Source organism: Dendrobates tinctorius, unplaced genomic scaffold (genome assembly GCF_039654945.1).
Source record: "Dendrobates tinctorius isolate UK_male_01 unplaced genomic scaffold, ASM3965494v1 ptg000063l, whole genome shotgun sequence".
Lineage (NCBI taxonomy): Eukaryota > Metazoa > Chordata > Amphibia > Anura > Dendrobatidae > Dendrobates > Dendrobates tinctorius.
The window spans coordinates 13,088,183-13,114,189 of record NW_027361731.1 but is presented as its reverse complement, the minus strand read 5'-3'; the positions used below and the strand labels follow the sequence as shown (position 1 = coordinate 13,114,189).

The 26,007-nt window shown below is 44.8% G+C and overlaps 1 protein-coding gene across 1 annotated transcript in view; it reads left to right on the top strand.

The window, feature by feature from the left end:
• LOC141094315 (uncharacterized) overlaps positions 1 to 13,707 on the top strand; it is a 46,312-nt gene extending 32,605 nt beyond the window's left edge. The window contains exon 7 of the mRNA XM_073580154.1: positions 12,777 to 13,707. Within this exon, the coding sequence (XP_073436255.1) occupies positions 12,777 to 13,507 (731 nt within the window). The 3' untranslated portion in view covers positions 13,508 to 13,707. The remainder of the gene's footprint in view (positions 1 to 12,776) is intronic.
• The last annotated feature ends 12,300 nt before the right edge of the window (positions 13,708 to 26,007 follow it).

Below are 26,007 nucleotides of genomic sequence, written 5' to 3'. Positions count from 1 at the left end.
ATGCACCAGGTGCCCATAGCTGATTGGGCTAAATACCTGTGGACTAGTTTGACTGGTTGGGTACGGGATGCTGCCCGGTCACTTTGACCTCAATACTGCCTGGACTGTGGAACTATTAAGGACACTCTGCTGTCACTTTTTACCATCACCCCCGAGAGATATCGCACCTCAGTTCCAGACATTGCCAAGGGGTCACTTATGTCGAATTTGGCAGTCAATTCCAGCAACACTGCAACTGCTGGCTTGATGGTAGGGCTGCCCACTCCGCTGCTGCCCTTTGGGATGTGATCGTGCTTGAGCAACTTATGAAACAAATGGCCCTATAAATTCAAGAGTGGGTAGCTGTCGGGGCGTGGCTATGGCAGCGACGGAGTAGGACGCACGCGGTGGAAGCTCCTGCCATCCTGACAAAATCCGATCGGCAGACTCTTAACCTCGCGACACACTCACCCATTTTCTGACCCCTCTGGACTCGGGGTCGCTCCTGGACCCCCGTGGGAGAGCGGGGCTGGACTCTTGGGAGCCGGCGGCTCTGGAATCCTGGGCGGCTGGCAGGGCCTGCAGGGAGCGGCAGCCATCTTGGAGGCGCGCGCTCTGCTGAAGAGAGACGTGGCGCCGAGTTTCATTGCTGCAGCGCTGAGGGAGCAGGACGGTGAGCTAAAAATGTAACTATTTGTGAGGGACAAGCGGTGTGAGCCCTGGAAAATTGGGCCCCGTGTCCCCCTCCTTACCATATTGCCTGCCCTGCGCCATAACTACTGGGGCCTGGATCCCTCCCTGGCTGTGGCCCCTGTGAGAATCGCTCCCTGGGCTGTGGGGGCCCTTGCTTGCCGCCTGGGGCTGAACACTGCCTCCTTGTGAGACGCTGCGGGTCTGTGCTGTGCCTGGGACCCTGCAATCACCCTCTGTGCATAATACCCTGTCTGCCACATTAATTTGGAGACCCCAAAGTGCACGGTCTCTGCCATCCGGCTGTGCCCTATTGCCTTTAAAATGAGTCGTTCCAAAGGGTCCGGAACGGCTGCAGAAAAGCTAAAGGAATATGCCAGGATAGACCATGCTGAAGGCTCTAGATCTACAAAAAATAACCCCCCCACAAGTTCAGCGTAAGAGCCGCCCCCCTGAAGGTGGAGAGGAGTGTGAGCAGGGGGAATTAACCCTTAAGCAGGCATCTAAACAACTCATGCAGGCCATCTCCTTGACCAGGACGTCTCTGACTGGGAAGATAGAGGATGTATATAATGAAGTGGGACGCCTCCGGCAAGATATGCAAGCCATGAATGGTCGCATTACGGAGGTGGAGACGCGGGTATCCCAGGTGGAGGACACCATCACACCCATGGAGGCTAAACTAACGAAAGTGGCGGGTTCCATGAATGCGTGGAGGCAAAAAGCAGATGACCTGGAAAATAGGATGCGTCGAAATAACATCCGATATCGACCTGCCGGAGCGATCGGAGGGTCAACATCCGGAGCAATTCCTAGAAGATTGGCTTAAAACCACTTTGGGCGACGAATTCTCCTCGATTTTTGCTGTGGAGAGGGCCCACAGAGTCCCTACTAGGCCTCTCCCTCCAGGAGCCCGCCTAGACCCTTTCTGGCGCGCATTCTCAACTGCAGGGATAGAGACGTGGTTTTACGACTGGCACGGCAAAAGAGCCCTATCAACTTCAACAATGCCACGATCTCGATCTTCCCGGATTTCTCTGCGGAACTCCAGAAACAACGGGCGCAGTTTACGGAGGTCAAAAGACGTCTGCGGGAGAGGAACATTGTGTACTCGATGATTTACCCGGCCCGGCTCCGGGTGGTCCACGGGGGTTCTACTTCGTTTTTTACAGATCCGGCGGAGGCGGCGGAGTGGCTGCGATCCCATGGAGGGTCTGCCGAAAAGGAATCCTAATGCATCTTTTGTCAGTTGGTATTTTTCTATTAACCGACTGATTGGAGCTACACTCGGAAGCGTCCAAGATACCAACAATACCGGACACTGGGCTCAGTGATGGTATCCCCTTGTTTGTTCCGTGATGGGAGTACAGGACTTTACTCCCACGTTGTTTGTTGTTTATTTACTTTGTTTTTTTTCCGTAGAGGTTTTTGGTATTTTTTCTTAGGTTGTAACCGCAGTCGACAACAATTTCAGTCTACAGGTGATGTCTCTAAATTTTGCCCGGGTAATACCATGCACCATGTTCAGAGTAGCAAAGTATGGGGTCGGAGTTAATATGTATGACATGGAACGTGAGGGGAATAAAAACACCTCGAAAAAAGATCAAGGTCTTTTCACAGGTCAGACATTATCACCCTCACATTGTGGCCTTGGTGGATACGCACCTGACTAGGGATACGGTACGGTGCGTGCAGAAGCCCTGGGTACAATGGTCTGCCCATACATTCCACACCAGCTATTCCAGAGGGGTCTCTCTGTTGGTACATAAAGATGTCAGATGGGAGGCGGGGGAAACTCGACGGGACCCTGAGGGTCGTTTTGTTTTTGTCCACGCAGTGGTGAATACCAGGAAATATGTAGTCCTATGTATTTATAACCCCCCTCTGGCTCGTATATCCATCTTGCAGAAAGCAATGAGCTTTGCCCTTAACTACCCAGACGCAGATGTTATTTGTATGGGCGATTTTAATATGGTTATGAACAACCGCCTGGATAAATTGAGGCTGGATGATGTAGTGACCGGGGGGTCCTCCCCAACGTCTACAACCCCGTTGTCGTCATTTATGGAGGGTGGCGAGTGGCTGGATTTGTGGAGGATGCGTCACCCTGAGTTAAGGGAGTACACTTGTCACTCATCCACCAAACGCTCTCTATCACGCCTAGACTATATATTCGGTTCTGGCGGTCTAGCAATGTGGGTGGCTGATATAGAACAAGGCAGTAGAGGGATCTCAGACCATAGCCCGGTCGTCCTTAAACTCAAATATGGGCAAGTAAACAGTGGGATAGCTTGGAAGTTAAATCCATTCTGGTTAAAACTGATGGGATCTCCGGACAGAACGATTGATCAGTTGAATTGCTTCATCGCGTCCCACCCGGTGCCCCAGGATATTAATTTATTCTGGGATGCCCTTAAGGCATACCTGAGGGGCTGTTTGTCCTCCACGATCTCTTATATTAAGCGGGTTACCGCAGGGAAAGATGACGAGGTGGAGCAACAACTAAAAGACGCGGAGGCAGCATATATATCTAGCCAGACCAGCGGGAACAGGAGTGAGTGGCTGCCCAGAGGTTATATACTCAGCACGTGGACACTAATTCTAAGCGTAAATTGTTTTTTACTCGTCAATCCTATTTTGAATTGGGGAACCAAACGGGCAAATTTTTGGCCTACCTGGTGCGCCAACATAACACCTCTAATATGATTTTGCAAATTCGCAAGGTAGACGCTACACTGGTGTCTTCGACCGAGGATATTCTCGGCTGTTTCAGGATTATTACAGGTCACTATATAAATCTAAAAGTGACTTTGATACTTTAGGGTGCTTAGACTATTTGTCAGATATATCATTTCCCACATTAGATCCTGAGCAGCGGGCCCTTATGGACGCTGAGTTTACTCCAGAGGAGATAGATAACGCTATGACAGATATGGCTTCTGGGAAGGCCCCTGGACCTGATGGGTTACCTATTGAATTATATAGGAAGTACCGGGATATATTGACGCCACTCCTACTAAAGGTCTATCGGGGAATATGGGAGGGGAATTCTATGAGTCCTTTTACGGGGCTAATATCATAGTGCTTTGGAAGGAGGGGAAGGACCCTTTAGAATGTGGATCCTATCGTCCCATTTCACTAGTGAATGTGGACTATAAAATTTTTACCAAGATTCTAGCTACTAGGCTGAATTCCATTATATTGAATCTCATACATCCAGATCAAATGGGCTTTATGGCGGGCAAAAGCACTTCCATTAACATCAGAAGAGTCCAGTCAATAGTCCAATATAGCTCCTTGGTACCAGACAACAGATGGGCATTGGCATCGTTAGATGCTGCCAAGGCTTTTGACTCTCTTGAATGGCCTTTCCTTTCCGCATGTTTGCAGAGGTATGGCTTTGGCAATCAATTTATTACATGGATCAAAATATTATACATGAAACCTAAGGCCCGTATTATAATAAATAATCCTATATCTGAATCTTTCATGTTGCATAGGGGAACCCGCCAGGGTTGCCCTCTTTCCCCGGCTCTCTTCGCTCTTGCGATTGAGGCACTAGCAATACGTGTAAGGTCCTTCCCCAATATCCGAGGTATAGATATAGCAGGTCGGGTAGACACCATTGGCCCATATGCCGATGACATGGTGATATTCTTGAATAATGTGGAAGAAACTTTGCCGCAGGTGATATCCCTTATAGATAAATTTAGTAAATATTCAGGTTTACATATAAATTGGGAAAAATCTGCCCTGTTACCCCTTTCCCATGCTCCGATTCCCCAGCTAGAGGATCTCTCCCCGCTGCCTATTGTATCTAGTTTTAAATATTTGGGCATCTACATCTCTAATAATAGTACACTTGATTTACAACTTAATGTCCACCCGTTGCTGGACCTGGTTAAAGCTAAATTTGTGTCTTGGAGTAGGCTCCCATTATCTGTGGCTGGATGCATTAATCTGATTAAAATGATATTACTCCCTAAATTTGGCTACTCGCTCCAGCACAGTGCGGTAGTGGTGCCCAAGTCCTTTTTTGTTAATCTTAATTCTCTGGTCACGTCCTTTATTTGGGGGAAAACTAGGCCCAAACTTAAATTGTCCACTTTACAAAGACCAAAGAAGGGAGGTGGGGCGGCGCTGCCAGATTTTTTCCTGTATTACTTAGCTGGGCAGGCAAAAGCTTTAAATAAATGGATGCCGGGCAACTGCCTCCCTAATTCTGAAAGCCACCTGCTTCACGCTGCACAAGCGGATTGCCCATTGGGTTTCCTTGAGTTGGAAAAAACTAATGCTCCACGTCTGCTGCCCCTGCTCCGGCTGGCACGATTAATATGGAGACAAATCAAGAATGTAATAGGGTTTAGGGGTGTTGTGGCTGAAATGCCCCTGTGGAGTAATAACTATTTTTCGGAGCTACTGAATCACCCAGCCGCCGTTTTTTGGGCTCAGCATGGCGTTTCTTCAGTGGGAGACTTGTATGACCAGGGGACCTTAAAGTCTTTTGAAAAGTTACAAGCCGCGCATGATATTCCAAGATCTCAATTTTTTCGCTATCTGCAGCTGAGATCGGCTCTTCAGTCACATATGAGGGATGGGGGTGTGGACCGTACTATTTCGTCTTTACCTCTGATAGGAATTCTTAACTCGCAGGGTCCCCAGGGTCTCATATCCTCCTTGTACACATATATGCTGTCAGTAGGGGCAGAATCGGCCATAAGCTCTACAAGGTTGAAGTGGGAACGTCTCATCCCTGATGTGCAAAGAGAGGAGTGGGAGGAGATTCTGGAGTCTCCGATTGGAGTATCACCATCTATCAATAACAGAGTGATACAAATGTATATAATAAATCAATCATATTTGACTCCGTTGCGACTTTTTAGGATGGGTCGGCTTCAATCATCAGAATGTATGCGATGTCACTCGCCAGATGCTGATTTTATCCATATGGTGTGGCAATGTCCCATTATCCTACACTACTGGAAAGAGGTCACCACACTACTGACGTCCTTGATGCAGGCCCCTGTCCCTCTAGATTAGCCGTTGATTTGCTTGTTTGGGGTATGGGAGGAGGAGATCTGGGATTGATATGCTGGGGTCTTCTTGCGCGAGACGCTGTTTATGGCGCGGAAAGTGCTGGCACTGAGGTGGATGGGGGGCTCAGATCCTTCCTTTAGATTTTGGATCAAGTTGGTGAATTCGTTTGTTCCATATGAGCGCACGTTATATCACAATAGGGGATGCCCGAGGAAGTTTGAGAAGATCTGGGAGAGGTGGAATTCCTCTAACCTTACTCTACAAAACTGAGACATCACGCACGACACAACGTGATCTAGGAACCAAGCTGCTGAAATAGTAGATGTTAGTTGAGATAGTGGTAGATGTAGTTTAGGAGTTCTAGTTAGCTCTTACTGTTACATGACAAGGTTTGTGAAATTTAAATTAAAGTGATATATGTATGGGGAAACACAAACAGTTATCCTTTAAATATGTTCGGATGGAAATGTACACATTACCTTGTTTATTTGTGAGAGTGTGCAATTTCTTTGTATTCTGTTATCACAACTCATTGTGTATGATGTGCATTCTTTGTACTCTGTTTAATAAACGAATTTAAAAAAAGAGTGGGTAGCTGTCATGCCGGCTTTCGGACTCTGTTCACACTGGGGAGTCTGATGTGCAGTCTTAAACTTTCCTGTTTCTCAGCCTGAGTATGGGCATCGGCAGTGGTTTGTTCTCTGATGTTCAGCTTTGCAGGAGTTAATTTTTTGATTAGTGTCAATTGAAGGCTGAGGCTGCTGGGAACGCCTTCTCCCTTAAAGTATGGCTCAGAACATTCCTAGATGCCGACTATAGCATTTGTATGCCTCTTGCTTACCGGTCCTGAGTTGGTGTAGCTGTTGATACTCAAATCTGAATTTGGAGTCTGGTGAAGTATACTTTGTTTGTTCGTTTCCCTATTTGTATTGTGTTCCCCCCACACACATATTGTGTCATTCTGATAGTTTGCTTGGTGGTGCAGTTTACTTGATCCTGGTTAGTCTTTATCAGTGTTTTCCATTACGATTCACCTCCTAGGGTGGGGGTTGGGGTTTAGCTCAGGGCTGGACAGGAGATAGGGACAGGTCAGTGACTCAGGCCTTTCCTACCATCAAGGGTACCCCTGAGTTAAGGAAAGACAGGGTTCCCCTACCCTGAGTGCAGTTCAGGGGCCCAGGTTCCTTATCTCCTGTTCCCATTGCTCCCCATGATGGTAAAAGACCGATTGGCTGAAGAGCTAACAGCCAATCAACCCTGCTGGAGACTCAATATGCTCAACGATACAGTAAAGGCCCCGTCACACATAGCGACTTGCCAGCGATCCCGACAACGATATCAACGTGTCAGGATCGCTGGTGAATCGCTATGTGATCGCTGGTGAGCTGTCAAACAGACAGCTTCACCAGCAATTAGCACAGCGACGCCGCGCGTGCGGCATCGCTGTGTTCAGCGCTGATTCATGTCAAAAATAGAATTAAAATAAAAAATATTACCATTCTCACCTTCCGACGTCCCGCGCAGCATTCCCGCCTCTCTCCACGCTCCGGTCCCAGTGATCCTTTGCGAGAATTACCGCGATGACGTCCGTTCTCGCGGGATGGCGAAGTCTATATATATATATATATATATATATATATATATATATATATATATATATATATATATATATATATAGTTTTTTATGGGCATTTTTTTGAGACAATGTTTTCACCAAGTTTAGTGAGCCATACCATAGTTCACGCTGCTTCAATTTAGGAGCAGGTGCTCTTTTCCTCAAAGACATATAAACTCTACAGGCTATTCAGCTATTTTTTTGTGTGTTTGTGGTTGGGTGGTGATAGGTTGGTTTTGTTTTTTGTAATATACTATTATGTTGTCTTTGTAGCCCTTTATTGCAATAGGACTACTTTTATATATTTTTGTCAAATAAAAATATTGTTTTTATTGGTAATCAAGAGGGCTTATATTTGATACTCCTCTTTTTCTGAGATTATCTGTATCGTTTTTTCAAAACCTACCTTGTTCTAGGTGCTGTCAGTTATATTATTTACTCTATTGCATCAAAAAAAAAATTTGAAAAAAAAAAAAAGGTTTTGGGTTTTCTTTATGGTGGATCAACTGAGTATACCCATATATCAGCAAATGCTTTAGGTGTTCTACATTGATTTAGTGGGCCCTTTAGCTATCTCCAGCCGCAGTGTAAAAGGGTTCATCCTCACCCTGTTCGACTTTGCCACCCGAAATCTGGAGGCTGTTGCCCTGTCATCCATAGATGTAGAGCATGTGGCTCAAGCTCTACTGGACATTTTTAGTCGAGTAGGGTTTCCACAGGAGGAATTAACCGACCAGGCGACCCAGTTCCAAAGCGAGCTGATTCATACCCTCTGTGAGAATCCTGGTGTCCACCCCATGCATACCACCCCGAAACTAACAGGTTGTGTGAGCGTTTCAACGGGACGCTCAAGCAGCTTCATTAGTCGGTATGTGGAGTCTGATGAGGGGGGGACTGGGAGAAAAACCTACAGCAGCTCCTGTTAGCTTACCGGGAGGTGCCGCAGGATTCTACCGGGTTCTCTCCTTATGAATTGCTGTACAGATGAAAAGTACGAGGGTCGTTGGAGCTAGTAAGAGAGAGTTGGGAGGGCATTTTTCCCACAGAAGAGGTTCCCATTCTAGAGTATGTCCAAAAGTTTAAGGGGAAGATGAGGTACCTCACGGTCTTAGCCCATGGGAATTTAGAAGTAGTCCAGTAAAGGCAATAACAGTGTTAAAACCATGCTGCCAGATTCTGAGAATTTCCTGTGGACAATAGGTTCTAGTACTAGTTACCAGTACGCAAAAACAAACTGCAAGCCATGTAGGCAGGTCCGTTTACCATCACTAGGAATTGCGGGGAGACTAATTACACTGTGGCCTTAGGTCTATTAACGCACACCTGCTCCATCCATCATGTTAACAGGCTAAAAGCTTATGAAGAAAGGAGAGTTAGGCCTGTTTCACACATCCGTTTGTCCCCATCAGTCAAAATCCGCTGATATGCAAAAAAAAAAAACGGATCCGCCATTTTTTTTGCAGAGGACAGCATATATGTGCATGGCCCACGAGCGGTGGAAAACCTCCCTAATCTTGCAAAAACAAGAAACAAATTAAATACAAACACTTGGGCCATGCACACAGTGAACAAGTCTGTAGGACTGATTGGGACACATGGCTCCCTGTTCACAAGTCGGCCTGGTCGAACCCCCTTGGTCCAGCATTGTGTCAACACAGGGGTAGCTACTCCATTAAGACAACGTGCCTACCAGGTGACACCTCCAATGTTTGCAATGATGAAGGCCGAAGTGGAGGACTTGTTGAATATGGGGGTCATAATTCCTTCCCTTAGCCCATGGGCTGCTAGTGTAGTGTTAGTGTCCAAGAAAGACGAGTACTCGCTTCTTTGTGATCTGTAGGCGACTCAATGAGGTCACTGTTGCAGATGCGTACCCCATGCCTCGGGTGGATGAACTACTAGACAGATTAGGTGGAACTCGGTTGATATCAACCATCGATTTGAGCAAGGAATACTGGCAGATCTCACTCACAAGAGGTTCAAGAGAAGTCTGCATTCATCACCCCCTTTGGCCTGTGTGGATTTACCAGCATACTATTTAGGATGAAGAACGCCCCGACTACTTTCCAAAGGATGGTGGACCAGTTAGAGGGATGTCAGGGGTATGCCTGGCCTACCTGGATGACGCTATCTTCAGCGATACCTGGGAAGAGCATCATCAACATGTGTCCTAGGTGCTGCAGATAGTAGCAAAAGCCTAGCTTACCATCAGATCCGGCAGTTGCCAGATGGGGATAGCCAAGGTACTATACCTCGGCCATCGGGTGGGAAGTGGGTGCATTCGTCCCGAACCTGCAAAAGTAGAAGCCATTACCCAGTGGCCTCGCCCAGCCATCCAAAAACTGGTGCATGCCTTCCTAGGGACTGTAAACTATTATCGAAAGTTTATCCCCAATTACAGTGCAGTAGCAAAGCCCCTCACCGACCTTACCACCAAATGATATGAACGCAATATCATCTGGATCTCAGAGTGAGAGTCCACATTCCTCCAGTTGAAAATACAGCTAGCCCAAAGCCCGGTCCTGACTGCCCCTGACTTAAACCATCGATTCATTGTCCAAATAAATGCATCGGACATTGGATTGGGAGCTTTACTCATTCAAGTGGGGGACGATGGTCAGGAACACCCGGTAGCCTATGTTTCCCGGAAGCTGTTGGACCGGGAGAGGGCATACACTGCAATAGAAAAAGAATGCTTGGCCATAGTCTTGGCCCTAAAGAAATTGCAGCCCTTCCTCTACCGCAATGAATTCACTGTCCTAACCAACCATAATCCTTAAAGTTGGGTAAATCTGACTGCTTGGGATAACAAAGGTTTACTCAGATGGAGTCTGGCCTTACAGTCCTATAATTTTTCTGTCTCCCATTAAAAGGGAAAAGATCATGGAAATGGCTCGAAAAACACAGGACTGCTTCAATGACCATCACTGAAACCCCAGAGACGTCTTAAAGATTCCAGATTGGGTCACCTGGCCACATACCTCACTGCTCCCATATAACTTCCTAAGCTTGTCGTTACCTCCTCGCTGTGGGGGCCCGCCAAAAGTGGTGAGCCACCGGTGGGGGTATTTGGCACTGGAAGCAGCTCTAATCCCGGCAAGTCAGCAGAAGGGTGAGACTAATTTTCACCATCATGGGTATTTGCTGGGAATGTTATGTATGCTTTTGTGTGTTGGTGGTTCAATAAATTAATGCCACACTGTTTTACCTTCACATTGTGTTGTTTGAGTAGTGTTCTGCCCACGGGGAGAGAGGGCATTCAGTGGTATAAACCTGGTCCATGCAGTCTTTCTAAAGACAGCCGGGCAAGTGGACAAGAGCACTCAGTGACCCCTGTATCTCCACAGGGTTGAACTGGGAAGAGAGGTGGTCCAGGGAGTATGGACCAGGAGTGAGAAAATACTGTTGTCAAATGCAAACGAATTGCTGGCAGTAGAGAAGGCTGTAAATAAACGTCTTGTATCCCTACAGGGCCTGCATGTCACGTTCCTCTTGGACAATCAATTATCAGTAGCTTATGTAAATTAAGGGGAGTGGAAGCTGAGTCATGAAATCTTCAGATAGTTCGGATGGGGGGGGAGTCTCTCGCTCATAGACCTTTTTGCAAGCAGACTAAACAGGTATCCCCTAGTAGTAGGCACATTCTGGGCCTCCTGGGACTTAAGCCTGACATACTCTTTCTCTGCAATAGCCCGGATCCCACTAGTCATAAGAAAAATCAGAGCGGACAGGGCAAGGATTGTGTTGATTGCTCCCTTCTGACTCCAAAAGACCATGGTTTTCATGGCTAAGAAGGATATAGGTGTCCAATCCATGGGTTCTTTTGGAGGTGCTGAAGCTGCTTTCTCTGGTGCCAGTGTTACATCTGCAAGCAGCCAGCCTCCACTTGACTGTGGAATTTGAAAGCGCAGGAAAGCGGTCACGACCAGGATATATGCTAGGACATGGAGAAAATGTTTGTACTCTTCAGGTTCTAGGGTTGAAGATAGACCACCGGTAAGGATTATCTTCCAATTTTTGCAGAAAGCCTTGAGTTAGGTTTGTCCACCAGTACCGTTAAAGTGCACGTGGCAGCTCTTGGGGCTCTGTACAGCTGGGATGTGGCCGGTAATTATTAGGTTTCACGATTTATAAAAGCATCATTAAAATCTAGGACCATTTCTATAGTGGGACTTAAATCTGGTCCTGAAAGCCTTAACTATGCTCCTTTTGAACCATCATCCCTGAAGGTTCTTTCGCTTAAAACAGGTCTGCTAGTAGCATTGACGTCAGCCAGAAGTCAGTGATATTCAGGCTCTTTCTATAGCCCCACCATTCACCCAAATCCTAGACGATAGGGTAACCTTTAAGACCGATCCAGCCTACCTTTCCAAAGTAGGGTCATGATTCCAGGCTACAAGTCAACCTCCCCTCCTTTTGTTCCAATCCAAAAAAAACAGAAGGCGGAAAAACTGCATACTTTGGATGATAGGAGATGTGTAATTAGATACCTGTCCACTTTGAGACACCGGAGAAAGGATAGGTTTTGGCTCTTATCCCTCCAGAGTTTTAGGAAAGTGTGTAATGCCTCAAAACCCACAATTGCAAGGTGGATCTACTCGGGCTGTGGCATTTTCCTGGGCAGAGAGGTCGGAAGACTCGATAGAAGACTTCTGTAATGCAGCAACCTGGTCCTCTACTTCTACCTTCTGTAGGCACTATAGATAGGATCTGGGTGCGTCCTCCAACCTCACCTTTGGGCAAGGCTGCTCTAGGAGGTAGTCCCACCTTAGATTATTAAATTTCTCTGTGAATCTCTCATTGTGCTGTCATAGGTGATTGATAAAGTCTTACCGGTAACGTGATTTTTCGGAACCCATTATATTTCCCATTACGTGTGGGTGAACACTACTTTCGCTAGCGTTGTGTTTCCACACCTTTTAGTTTATTAGGTGGTGATAGTTTTTTGTTATGTTTTTATTAATAACCATTGGAGGTCCTCTTATGCTGTGTAATCCAACTTATGCGAGCGAGGAAGAGGTGCCGCCTTTTTAGCCTGTAGGTTTCATGTGCTTGGTGGACAGATCCCCTCTCTTGTGATGCTGTCATGGGTTTAGAAAAATCCAGTTACTGGTAAGTATCTAAGACTTTTTTCAAGTCCCCACTCGAGGACCTGAGTGGGAACTTTATTTTTTGCGAGATGAGTACAAGATTTTATTGGTGTTATTTTCACCTACATAAGATTGTTTGGTGTCCTGTTCATTCTGCCTTCCAAATATTGGAATAAACAAACAGTTGAACTCCAGCCTCCACTGGTTAATTTCTATTTGACTGTGAACTGTCACTGTCCTGGTGAATAATTGAATCTTTTTAAATATATTGCCATTTTTACTGACTGTTTAAGTAGAAATGTTAATAAAATGTGAAATTCAAGAATTTTTTATTTTGAAATACCAATTCTTTTTATTCTTTTCAGATGACTTTACCAGGAGATCAGGGGGACAGCTGACATCTTCAATTTTAAAATCAGATGTTCTTGAGATCCCACAGGATACAACTGAAATGAATGCCATTACTCCAGATAGACCATCATCTCTTCACAGCAGCAATATGTCATCTGTTCCTTTGAAACAGGTCCTGTCTTCTGATTCATTACTGACTACTAAGGAAAATCAAAGTCACAAAATAAGCATTAAAAAACGAATTGCTCCAAAAGCAAAGAAGCCGTTTTCATGTTCCAAATATGAAAATAGTTCTCCCCTCAAAAAGTCTTCTCTGAAACATCAAAAAATTCACACAGAGGAGAATAGATTTTCTTGTTTCAAGTGTGGGAAATATTTTAACCAGAAATCCTATTTAGTTAAGCACCAGAGAACGCACACAGAGAAGAAGCTTTTTTCATGTTCAGAATGTGGGAAATGTTTTAATCGGAAAGGGCATCTTGATGACCACCAGAGAAGTCAAACAGGGGAGAAGCCTTTTTCATGTTTAGAATGTGGGAAATGTTTTAGTTGGAAAGCGTCTCTTGTTGTGCACTGGACAATTCACACAGGGGAGAAGCCTTTTTTATGTTCAGAATGTGGGAAATGTTTTAATCGGAAAGGGCCGCTTGATAATCACCAGAGAACTCACACAAGGGAGAAGCCTTTTTCATGTTCAGAATGTGGGAAATGCTTTAATTCGAAAGTGCATCTTGATACGCATTAGAGAACTCATACAGGGGAGAAGCCTTTTTCATGTTCAGAATGTGGGAAATGCGTTAATTCGAAAGCGCATCTTGATACGCATTGGACAACTCATACAGGGGAGAAGCCTTTTTCATGTTCAGAATGTGGGAAATGTTTTAATTTGAAAGAGCATCTTGATACGCATTGGAGAACTCATACAGGGGAGAAGCCTTTTTCATGTTCAGAATGTGGGAAATGCTTTAATTCGAAAGCGCATCTTGATACGCATTGGAGAACTCCTACAGGGGAGAAGCCTTTTTCATGTTCAGAATGTGGGAAATGTTTTAATTTGAAAGAGCATCTTGATACGTATTGGAGAACTCATACAGGGGAGAAGCCTTTTTCATGTTCAGAATGTGAGAAATGTTTTAACTGGAAATCAGGACTTGTTAGGCACCAAAGAACCCACACAGGAAAGAAGCCTTTTTCCTGTTCAGAATGTGAGAAATGTTTTAACTGTAAATCAGAACTTGTTAGGCACCAAACAACCCACACAGGGGAGAAGCTTTTTTCCTGTTCAGAATGTGAGAAATGTTTTAACTGGAAATCAGAACTTGTTAGGCACCAAAGAACCCACACAGGGGAGAAGCTCTTAAAATGTATCCCACATTCTGAACATGTAAACGAGAAATATAATGTTGTACACCAGAGAATTTACACGGGAGAGAAGCGTTTTTCATGTTCAGAATGTGGGAAATGTTTTAATTCGAAAGCGCATCTTGATACGCATCGGAGAACTCATACAGGGGAGAAGCCTTTTTCATGTTCAGAATGTGGGAAATGTTTTTCACAGCAATCAAGTCTTGTCTACCATCAGAGAACCCACACAGGAGAGAAGCCTTTTAAATGTTCAGAATGTGGAAAATGTTTTGTGAAGAAATCCTTTCTTTTTAGTCACCAGAGCAGTCACACAGGGTAGAAGCCTTTTTTTTATTGAATGGCTCATCTTCCCACTCCATTACTGCCTCACCTCAGCGTAGAAAAAGAAGCAGTCTTATCCCTCATGATGCCTGACAGCTCAAGCCTGTAAAGGCCCCTTTACATTTAACGATGCACCAGTGATCCGACCCGGTCAGGATCGCTGGTGCATCGCTAAATGATCGCTAGTGAGCTTTCATACAGAAAGATCTCACAGCGATGCAGCAGCGACGCAGCGCACAATACTCACCTTTCACACACAGCGATCCTGACGTCCTCCCACCTGCCTCCACGCGTCGCTCGTCGTCACAGCAGGAAGCTGATGATGAGAAATGGAGCCGGACATTCTCGCGCAATCAGCGATGGACAGCGGGGGAGCCGGTCGTTGGTAAGTATCACACATAGCGATATCGCTAGCAATATCGCTATAACGTCACAAAACCGGTGACGTTTTAGCGATATTGCTAGCGATATCGCTTAATGTAAAACCCCCTTAAGTCCTGCACCATCTTCTCTCTTAATGTCGGCCTTAAAAGAAAAAAGTAGAATATATAATCACTGCACTCTTAGAGGTTGAAGAGGTTTGCTTCAAGTGAATCATTTATTACAGGTGATAGGTGAACTGACAGGTAAAAATTAACGTTTCGGCCAGTTAATGGCCTTGATCACAATGCCGCTGAAAATAAGTGAAAGAAAACAATTAATCATGCAGAAAAGACAGAAAATATATAGATATTTACATATATAACTAAAATATGTCATGGCAAAAAACAAGTTTGGGAGCATGACTATAGGTTACCAATGAAGGTATAGTTACTTTACCATACATACTTTAATTTTTGTACATATTTTAATTATTATACAAAGCATAGAGACAGCAATGGCAAAAGGCCTGGTAAAATTGGAAAGGTCTTTTGGATGCATATCAAGAATCTGAGGTTTGTAAGAACTCAAAATTAGACATACCCTTTGAAAAAATCTCAAGTTTACAATACAAGCGATCAATGGAGACGGTTGATGAAGAAAGACAGAAAATTCCTGTTGAAATTGATAAGGAACAGTGAGATAGCGTTTTGAGCAAGCCTGAATCTAACACTGAAGGTTCACAGGATGGATGGGAGGAATAGCTTTGTTATAAGCAGTAGAGAGTAACTTTCGAGGAGAGATGGTTAAAAGGAGAGACTATCAGGGAGGGGGGAGGGGAAGAAGGGAGAAAACAAAAAAAAAACATATGGAAAAAACATATTTAACACAATAGGGGGAAAGAAAAAAGCTCAACCAATCTCCGTATACTCACTGAAAACCCCACACTGAGTAGTTCTTGCTTCACGGTGAAATTTAAGAACCCCCCCTCCCTAGCCACAGGAGATTCTGATATGAGGAACGCCATAATTGAGTTGAAGCATCACATTGTGTGTTTCCCTACTAATCAAGACTTTGAGCAATATATACAGAGGCTGGAGACCACATACCAAACTGAAATATGTTCCCTCACTTCTAGAATAGTCACAGCTTACTGACAAGGTACAGAGATTACAGGATGATGTCGAACAAGTTATGAGCCATCAAAATGCTCATAAACACTGGATCTTCACAGCCACAAAAACAGTCTGATTAATATGGTTGATTACCAAGAAAATCGCAATAATAACCGAATAAGGGGTCTACCTAAAGGCATCAATGCACAAGCGATTAAGTCAACACTGAAAACATTATTCAAAATTATCTTTGGTGACCCTATTGATAAGGAGCTGAAGATTGATATACACTAGGCAATCATGGCCCAGATCCTGAGCGTCCAAGAGACGTTTTCTGTCACACATTTTTTTCAATGTAAAAGAGTCCATTATGAGGAAATCAAGGCGTTTGGTCCCTGTTGATTTAAATGGAAAACACATAGCATCCTGAATGACACTTCCTAAAAAAAAAAAGGGTATTGAAACTACTACTTGATGCCGTCTGGGAAGATGTCCTGATGTGCTCCTGGAGGTGCCCTTTCCAGCTGCAGATCCGGAGAAATGGAACGTTGTATACTTTTAAAGATCCGAGCGACATGAGACCATTCTGTGATGCCCTGGACATTCCCAGAATCCATATTTAGCGTGATTATCACAAAATTAGAATGTCATCAAAAAGTTAATTTATTTCAGTTCTTCAATACAAAAAGTGAAACTCGTATTCTTATAAAGTCATTACAGAGTGATCTATTTCATGTGTCTATTTCTGTTAATGTTGATGATTATGGCTTACAGCCAATAAAATCCCAAAAGTCATTATCTCACTAAATTAGAATACTTTATAACACCAGCTTGAATATTTTTTTTTTTTTAAATCCGAAATGTTCGCCTACTGAGATGCACAGTGTGTACGGAAAGTGTTCAGACCCCGTTAAATTTTTCACTCTGTTTCATTGCAGCCATTTGGTAAATTCAAAAAGATTATTTTTTCTCATTAATGTACACTCTGCACCCCATCTTGACTGAAAAAAGCAGAAATGTAGACATTTTTGCTAATTTCAGGGCCTTCAGTTCTTGTTCCTACCCCTGAGGAGATTCTTTTTTTGAGGGCACATGGGTTACCAGGTCGTGCTCTTTTATACATTGCTCTTTTTTCCTTATACTTTTCCCCTCCCACGCTATGTGTGAGTATATAATATAAAATACTCACGAATACTTACACAGCCCACTTCGGGTAAGGGAACGCAGCCCAACAGTCCCCGTCCCTGCTCACTTATCTGAATTTTCAGATGCCTTATGCACAGTCAGTAGGTAACTCAATGTTTTTTTTACCATGAATTCTCCCGGTTTTGTTCCCATGCTGAATTGTTTTTCCTAACTTGTTTCACCTACACAGAGTCACGTTCTCCACTGGTGATATCGGTCACTGCCAATGAATCTAGCAGCACTCTGCTGTCCTACACTCACAGCTAGGTTGTTTCTCCATACCTAGCACTATTCAGCAAGTCTAAATAATGAATTTGCATTTTCATCTCTGGACCTTTATTATTAAATGAATGAATATACCACTCTATTCACTGCAGTTTCATTCACTTTCATATGATGTTTTCCACATTCCCTCGTCACTATTTTAATGTTTTGCCTTCTCTGCTATTCCTAAAAGAAGGAAAAATTCTGCCAGCATTTTGATTTAATTCTATACATTTGTGTAACAAACATGAGGCTTTTTTCCCAGGAGTTACCCATTCACTTATCTGTCATCCTTAACCAACACCAGTCCGTCTTCTATCTTTAGCCAGGTCTAGAGTATGTTCCCGGTGACCTGATGCGGCTGAGTGGCTCCCTGCCCTGTTGACAAGGGCTTGGTTACTTCAGGTCATTTGAACATGAGTTCGTATCTCGGATAAATTGTTTCGCAAAGACAAATAAAGGTTTTGATTAAAGGAGTTTTTTATTCCGCAATCATTTTTATAAATTTTATTACTAGTGTTTTTATTTTTCTGGATGGTTCTTTTTATTTGTAGACTCGCTACATACATGGTCTGTCTCTTTGTATTGTATTTAATCATTGTGATTTTTTTGGCTTTATGAACTTTGACTTGTCATGTGCCCGGTTTGGCGGATTTTTTTGGGAAAAGAAAATAAAAAAAAGACAGCATATAAGAACGTGCAGGTCTGATAATCCACTTGTAAAGTTTTGTCCTGAGGAAGAGGTCCTCCATGATCTCAAAACACGTCGACTATTAACCTGTTTGAAATAAAGCTTTGAAAAATATTGTCTACCATTCATCTTTATCAGCAGGGCAGATTTGGACACAAACCTGGTTTCACCATTAACCCTTTCCTGACCTTTGACGCCACTTAGGCGTTATGATAGTCGGTGCCAATCCACCCTCTGACACTTATGTGACGTTATGGGCAGATCGCGCTCCTGCGGGTCGGGTGACCGGGGTCACTGAAAGGTCACCCGACCCATAGGTACAGGACGTCTTGCCCTTCACCCGCCGCCGTCAGTAGTATTTGCTCCCCCTCCGCTCCTCCGCCTTCCGATGCCCCCCCCGGTACTTTGAGTCCCGGTGTCCCTGCTTCATCCTCCATGGGCCATGCCATCTTACAAAATGGCGGGAGCATGCGCAGTGCGTCTGCCGGTCGGCAGATTCATTCATTCCAGGTACATTTTGATCACTGTGATAAACCCTATCACAGTGATCAAAATAAAAAAAAGTAAATAAACCCCCCCTTTATTACCCCCATAGGTAGGGAAAAATAATGAAATAAAGAAAATATATTTTTATTTTTCTGTTAGGGTTAGAATTAGGGTTGGAATTGGGGTTAGGGTTGGAATTAAGGTTAAGATTAGGGTTAGGCTTGTGGTTAGGGTTGAGTTAGAATTGAGGGGTTTTCCACTATTTAGGCAAATCAGGGGGTCTCCAAACGTGACATGGCGCCACCATTGATTCCAGCCAATTTTGCGTTCAAAAAGTCAAACAGCGCTCCCTCCCTTCCAAGCCCAGACGTGTGCACAAACAGTGGTTTACCCTAACATATGGGGTATCAGCGTACTCAGGAAAAATTGCACAACAACTTTGGGGGTCTCATTTCTCCTATTACCCTTGATAAAATAAAAAATTGGGGGATAAGAAATTATTTTTGTGGAGGAAAAAAATGATTTTGTATTTTCACGGTTCTGTTATAAACTTCTGTGAAGCACTTGGGGGTTCAAAGTGCTCACCACACATCTAGATAAGTTCGTTGGAGGGTATAGTTTCCAAAATGGGGCCACTTGTAGGGGGTTTCTACTGTTTAGGCACATCAGGGGCTCTGCAAACGTAACATGATGCCCGCAGACCATTCCATCAAGTCGGCATTTCAAAACATCACTACTTCCCTTTCGAGCCCGACGTGTGCCCAAACAGTGGTTCCCCCTCACATATGGCGTACTCAGGACAATCTGGACAATAACTTTTGGGGTCCAATTATTCCTGTTACCCTTGTGAAAATAAAAAATTGCGATCTAAAAAATCATTTTTTGAGGAAAAAAAATGATTTTTTTATTTTCACGGCTCTGCATTATAAACTTCTGTGAAGCCCTTGGGGGTTCAGAGTGCTCACCAGACATCTAGATAAGTTCCTTGGGGGGTCTAGTTTCCAAAATGGGGGTCACTTGTGGGTGAGCTCCAATGTTTAGGCACACAGGGGCTCTCCATACGCGACATGGTGTCTGCTAACGATTGGAGCTAATTTTGCATTCAAAAAGTCAAATGGCGCTCCTTCCCTTCCGAGTCCTCCTGGGTTGTAATGGCAGATTTTCATGACACCTACGTAGGGATCATGGGTCGGGAAGGGGTTAAAATTATAGACTGTTCATGTCTCTGTCAGTGGGCAAACTTACAAAATCAGCAAGGGATCAAATACTTATTTCGGCCACTGTATATCTGAAGGAGGCGATAGTCTCACGAAGGTCTGAGACACAGAGTGAGTCTTACAGCAGATTATCACTTATGATTCAACATCTGATGCCTTAGTGGAGTCTGGTACAGTCACATTACAACATACAGGAGCATGATCTGACCCTATAGCAGTTTTTATCTGAGCTGTAGGTTCCCACGTAAGCAAGTGATGGCTAATTATGAAAGTCTATACGAGTAGGCATTGTAACAGCAATTTAAGTGGTCAAAATCCAAGCCAGAAGTCAGAGCCAGACCGGAGCAGAGATGACCAAGACGTGAGGCAGAAGACAGGTCACAGGGCAAGCCAAGTCAAATACCAAAAGGTCCAAGCACAGGGAACGAACACTAAGACAAATGGGGTGGCAGGAGCGGGAAGTCACGGGAACAGAATAAGCGGACAGAGAACAAAACACGGTATCAAGGGGTCAGCAGCTCAAACTTGGAAGCATAAACTATCACTGACATTGGTCTGTAGGGCACAGCAGACTGAAACAGCCACACAGAAAACAAAATGAGGCAGAGAAAGTTAACCCCTGCATGACCAGACCGGGGAGAGTGTAACCTGAAACAAACCCCAGCCTGGATCATAACAGGTGTATTGTGTATAGGAGAATAATACGCATTATTATTATTGCCGGGTGCGGAGCCTCCCTGGGGTCGAGTCTACCCCTTATCTCTCCCGGAGACAGAGACCATGTCTCAGTACATCAGGGAGAATCTGGCAAGACGCTTTATTAGGAAGTCAGTGTCACCTGCAGGGGCCGGGTTTTTCTTCTTGCAGAAGAAGAACGGAGAACTACTTCCATGCATAGATTACAGGGGTCTTAACGCCATCACCGTTAAGAACAAGTACCCTTTGCCCCGATATCTGAGCTTTTTGATAGGCTGCAGGGAGCGAGGGTCTTCACTAAGCTGGATCTGTGGGGTGCTTACAACCTGATTCGCATCCGTGAGGAAGACGAATGGAAGACGGCCTTTAACACCAGGGACGGGCATTATGAATACCTGGTGATGCCCTTCGGGCTCTGTAAAACTCCTGCCATCTTCCAAGACTTTGTGAACGACATCTTCCGGGATATGCTCACCACCTCGGTTGTAGTCTATCTGGATGATATCCTCATCTACTCTCCAGATATAGACTCCCACCGGAAGGATGTTTGCAAAGTCTTCAATCTCCTACTGGCAAACTCCCTATATACCAAGTTGGAGAACTGTGTGTTTGAGCAGGAGTCCTTGCCTTTCCTGGGCTATATCATCTTGGCCCAGGGGTTGGCCATGGATCCTGCCAAACTACAGGCGGTGATGGATTGGCAGGAGCCTCACTCCCTCAAAGCGGTGCAGCGCTTTATGGGATTTATTAACTACTACCGCCAATTCATTCCGCACTTCTCAACTTTGGTAGCTCCCTTGGTTGCCCTCACCAAGAAGGGAGCGAATCCTAAATTGTGGTCAGAGGAGGTCTCCAAGGCCTTCCTCTCCATCAAGTCCCACTTCACTAGTGCTCCCATTTTACATCGCCCCAAGGTGGATAAGCTATTTATTTTAGAGGTGAATGCCTCGTCCGTCAGTGCTGGAGCAGTCCTGTTCCAAAAGGATGCTCAAGGTCAGAACCATCCTTGCTTCTTCTTTTCCAAGACCTTCTCGCCGGAGGAGAGGAACTATTCCATTGGGGACAGGGAGTTGCTAGCCATGAAGTTGGCCTTTTCTGAATGGAGACACCTCCTGGAGGGTATATATGGTGCTCTGATTACATATTCATCTGTATTGGCTTATGATCCCTCAGTGACCTGCCCCCTAATTTACATAATGCATATAATAGTGTTGATATTATTGTTGAGCATGTCTATAATATTGTGAGGCTTATAAAAAAAAAAACTTACATCCAGCAAAATGACACCGTGGCGCCTGTCCAGTATCATCTATCTCTTACTTACAAATGCTACTGCGCTGGCGCCGCCATCGCCGGTGGCATTTTCCTGAGTGTCATTTTTTTTGTAAGCTTCACAATAGCCACAATATTATAGGCATTATCAACAATAATATCAATGCTATTATATGCATTATGGAAAATACGGGGCAGGTCACTGAGGGATCAGTGTCATAAGCCAATACAGATGCATATGTAATCAGAGCACCACATAAAGCCCCGCCCACAGCCCCGCCCCAAAGCATGAGTATCTCATTAACTGAAAACTGCAAATTCAGATTAAACAACAACCACAAGACGGATTTCATCACCAGGTATCATTGTAATCAGTATAACGGCGCCGACCTGACAGTGTCTGTAGGTTACTGTGCACAATCCTGCTGACAGGTTCACTTTAAGACATCTCAGCTCTGCACTATTATACAGTCTCTTTAAATGCCTAATATTTCTTCTTGAAACTCATCTGACAGAAAATATTGGAGCTTACGATAGTTTAGATTGTGGAGTCACCGAGCCCCATACGCTAATTACCCCAGAGAGGTTTCACCACTAGTTACTCATTAATTACTGATGAAGACTGTGGAGTTTGATCATTTCAGTAGATGTTATTGTCTATAGACACAGTTTTTGATTACAGTAGTTAGTGTCCAAAATACTCTGATTTATCCTCTTCCTGCAGCCAGTTTTGTGTTCCTAATCAGGCCCCATTTTTAAAATCTGCCATGTGTCACTTTATGTGGTGATAACTTTGGAATTATTCACCAAGAATGATAGAAAATAAATGGATCTTACAAATTATTTTCCAACTTTGCACAATACCCTATATATGGTTGTACACTACTGTCTGGGCACATGGCAGTGTTCAGAAGGGAAGGAGCGCCATTTAGCTATTTGACTGCAGATCTAGCTGGAATAGTTTGCAGACACAATGTATTGGGAGTACTGTTCGTGGTCATCGATCACGCCCAGGGCTGTGGGATACTCGGTACCGGGCCAGTGTCTCAAAGGGATATGTCACGGTGGCGGTGACCTGGTCCGTGGCCCTGGGTGGACAATGTAAAATAGGTGGAATGGAATAAAGTTTATTTGTAGATGATTCGTGATGCCACCTGTGGTGCTTGGCAAGAAAGGTATTAAGCTGACGCTGCGGTGCAGATCCTCTGGGACAGATGGTGGGGCGCAGCAAAGATGTAATAGCTCTCCACAGGCAGAGCTGTAGTCCCAGGGCAGTAGTAATAGTTTTTGAGGTAGATGGTGTAGTGTTAGGCACAGAGATGTAGCAGTGCTGAGTGGGTTGCAGGAAGAATTCAAAGTGCACAACAGAGTGTAGTTTATTTTACCTTTACTGAAGGTACAGTCCAGGATTCAGATCACAGATGGTACAGGAATTGGTCAGCCTGGAAGCAACTTGGGAATCTCTCTATTGTGTAGTGGGTTGTGTAGTCTCCTTTCTAGCGCTAATCCGAAGTACATGCAGTTCTGAATTACACTCAAGTTCCTCTTGCTTGATGTTACTTAAACTCCGCTCATATGGCAGGCAGCTGTAGCCGTGTCTTTCTGGCTCACACACGCTGTTGTGACTCTGAGTCTTAAGTGGGAACGGAGCATTTACAGCCTCTTGTTCCTCCGGTTTCTTCTGCAGGATCATTAGTATCCATACAGGCTCGGACACCGGGGTCCGGTCAATGCGCTTCAGCTGGGAGTGAGCTTGACTTCAGCTCAATCCTTCCCAGCTCATCACTCCACGTCCACACTCTTCCCCCTCTCTGCATGATCTGACTAACTTCCCTTTCCTGGCCACAGAGAGCAGCTCCTCAGCAGTTTGGTTCAGAGCTCCCTCTGCTGGCCTGGAACAGGAACTGTGCTGTGTGCTGGATTTACCTGATAGAGAGACCCTTCATTACTTCCAAGCATGACATCACACTCCCTAGGAGGGAGGTAATGCCACTGTGGCGACAATACTCCTGGGGGTTCCACATTCCCCCTAGTGCTATTCAGTACTCCGGGACTGAAGAAACATTAGTAATCATACGAACAATTATAACTGTTACAAGATTTAAAAAAAAATGAAAAATTACAAAAACCATAGTTCAAAAATAGTCCTTGTGACGATTAGTCCATTATATCATTGTCCATTGTCCAATCCTGAGCAGTTGAGTCCTGGCCACACATAGTCCTGTGGCCCAATTGTCCTTCTTAAGCAAAGTAAGATTGTTCCAAAGTTCTTACAGAGTCTCTGTAGGGACATATACTTGAAAAGTTGCATATTTCCATTTCATATTTAAATTTACCAGTTAATAACTTAGTTATATACGGAAGCTTATGGGTGGTATACCTTGGGTACTACGGACATACCTATGTAGCACTGGTGTTGTTGGGGACCTTACTGGATGCATTGTGTTAACTACTACTGATGTAGTGTGTGCTGTACTGGCTACACTACTGGTGACTACATAGCACCGGGATACTTGATTTCCTAGGACCACTTCTACTCACTGTGGGCATGACAGATTCACCACTGGCAGGGCGAGGATTCTCTTGCTCCACTGCTGTTGTGGCATCCGCTGCCTGTACTTGCTGATTTTCAGGGTGGTCTTGAGTCACTTCTTCTTGCACTACCAGTTGGGGAAAGGTCAAAACTAGCACCACTATAGCCTGATTCACTCTAGTCCAATTTGCAGGGAATTCTCCGAGTACAGTGCTGATCTTTTTCTCTTCTTCCTCTATGGGCTGAAAGTTATTTTGCTCTTTCATTCTTTCTTTTAGTTGGTCAAAGCACAGCTTCAGATGATCCCTCGACACTGCTGATGAGGTTTCTCCTCCATCCTTACTGATAAGGCACACCTTGGTATTGTCAAAGTTTGATGATAGGACGGTGTAGGGTTCAGCCTCCCATTGGTCATCCAATTTATGCATCCTTCTTTTCCTCTTTAGGACCTGTTTTCCTGGTGACAAGGGAACTGCAGGTGCATGTTAATTGTAGTTCTCCTGCTTTTGTCTTGCCTGAGCTAGACTCTTTTCTACACACTCTTGCATTTTACGGTACTGTTGCTGCCATTCTGTATGCCAGTCAGCATCTGGTGATGTCACCTCAGGTGTCAGGACTCCCATATCCAAATCAATAGGCGACTTGCCAGGCCTCGCTCTCATTAGGTATGTTGGAGTGCAATTGGTGGAATTCACATGAATGTGATTGTCTACCAGATCTGGCAACTTCTCTGGCCACAGATTCCTCTCTTCCAAAGGCAAGGTCTTCAGTAGATCGATCACCACTTGATTCATCTTTTCACACATGCCATTGGTCTGTGGATGGTACGGTGTTGTCCTGATCTTTTTGCAACCGTACAAGTTGCAGAATTCCTGGAACACTTCTGCCTCAAAGGCTGGGCCTTGGTCTGTAAGCACTCGCTCGGGATATCCATGCGGTCGACAAAAGTGCTGTTCGAATGCTCTGGCTGCGGTCCTGGCTGTTTTATCCTTAACAGGCACGACTACCAGGATTCTTGGATAGTGGTCAACGATGGTAAGAGCATAAACATAGCCTGAACGGCTTGGGACCAGCTTCACATGGTCTAGGGCAACCAACTAAAGTGGCTGTTTGGTTATTATTGGCTGCAAAGCTGGCTGTTACAGTCCTTCCTGCGCAGGTTACATTGTCCACACTCCCGGCACCAATTTTCAATGGCCTTCCTCATACCAGCCCAGTAAAATCTCTCCCGGAGCAAGGCCTCCAAATTCTTCCACCCGAAGTGTCCTGCTCCATTGTGGTACGCTTCCAAGACCATTGTTGCCTCCCTTTTTGGAACTACAACCTGCCAGACCAGCTCATGAGTGCGGGCATTGATACTTTGATACTCCTCTGACAAATCTTTCCCTCATAGATGAACAGCCTGCCTCTTTCCTTCCACAACTGCTGGGTTTCTTCATGAGCATCTAGACCTGGGTGTGAGTCAGCTTGTGTCAGCAGCTCTTTACCAGACGGACTGCGGGGTCGCTATCCTGCGTTTCTGCCCAGTCATGATGAAGCAATGGATTTAGGGTGGCCTCTTTCATGTTATAGCGTTTGTTTCTCTCTCGCTAAGCCACGATCGGCCGGTGAAAGGCAGGTAGCTCAATTTCTTTGAGCACTTCAGGATCTTCTCCCCCACCTGGCAGATTGGGCATTCTGGACAGCGCATCAGCATTGGCATTCTTGTGCCCCGCTCGGTACTTGATGGTGAATTCATAG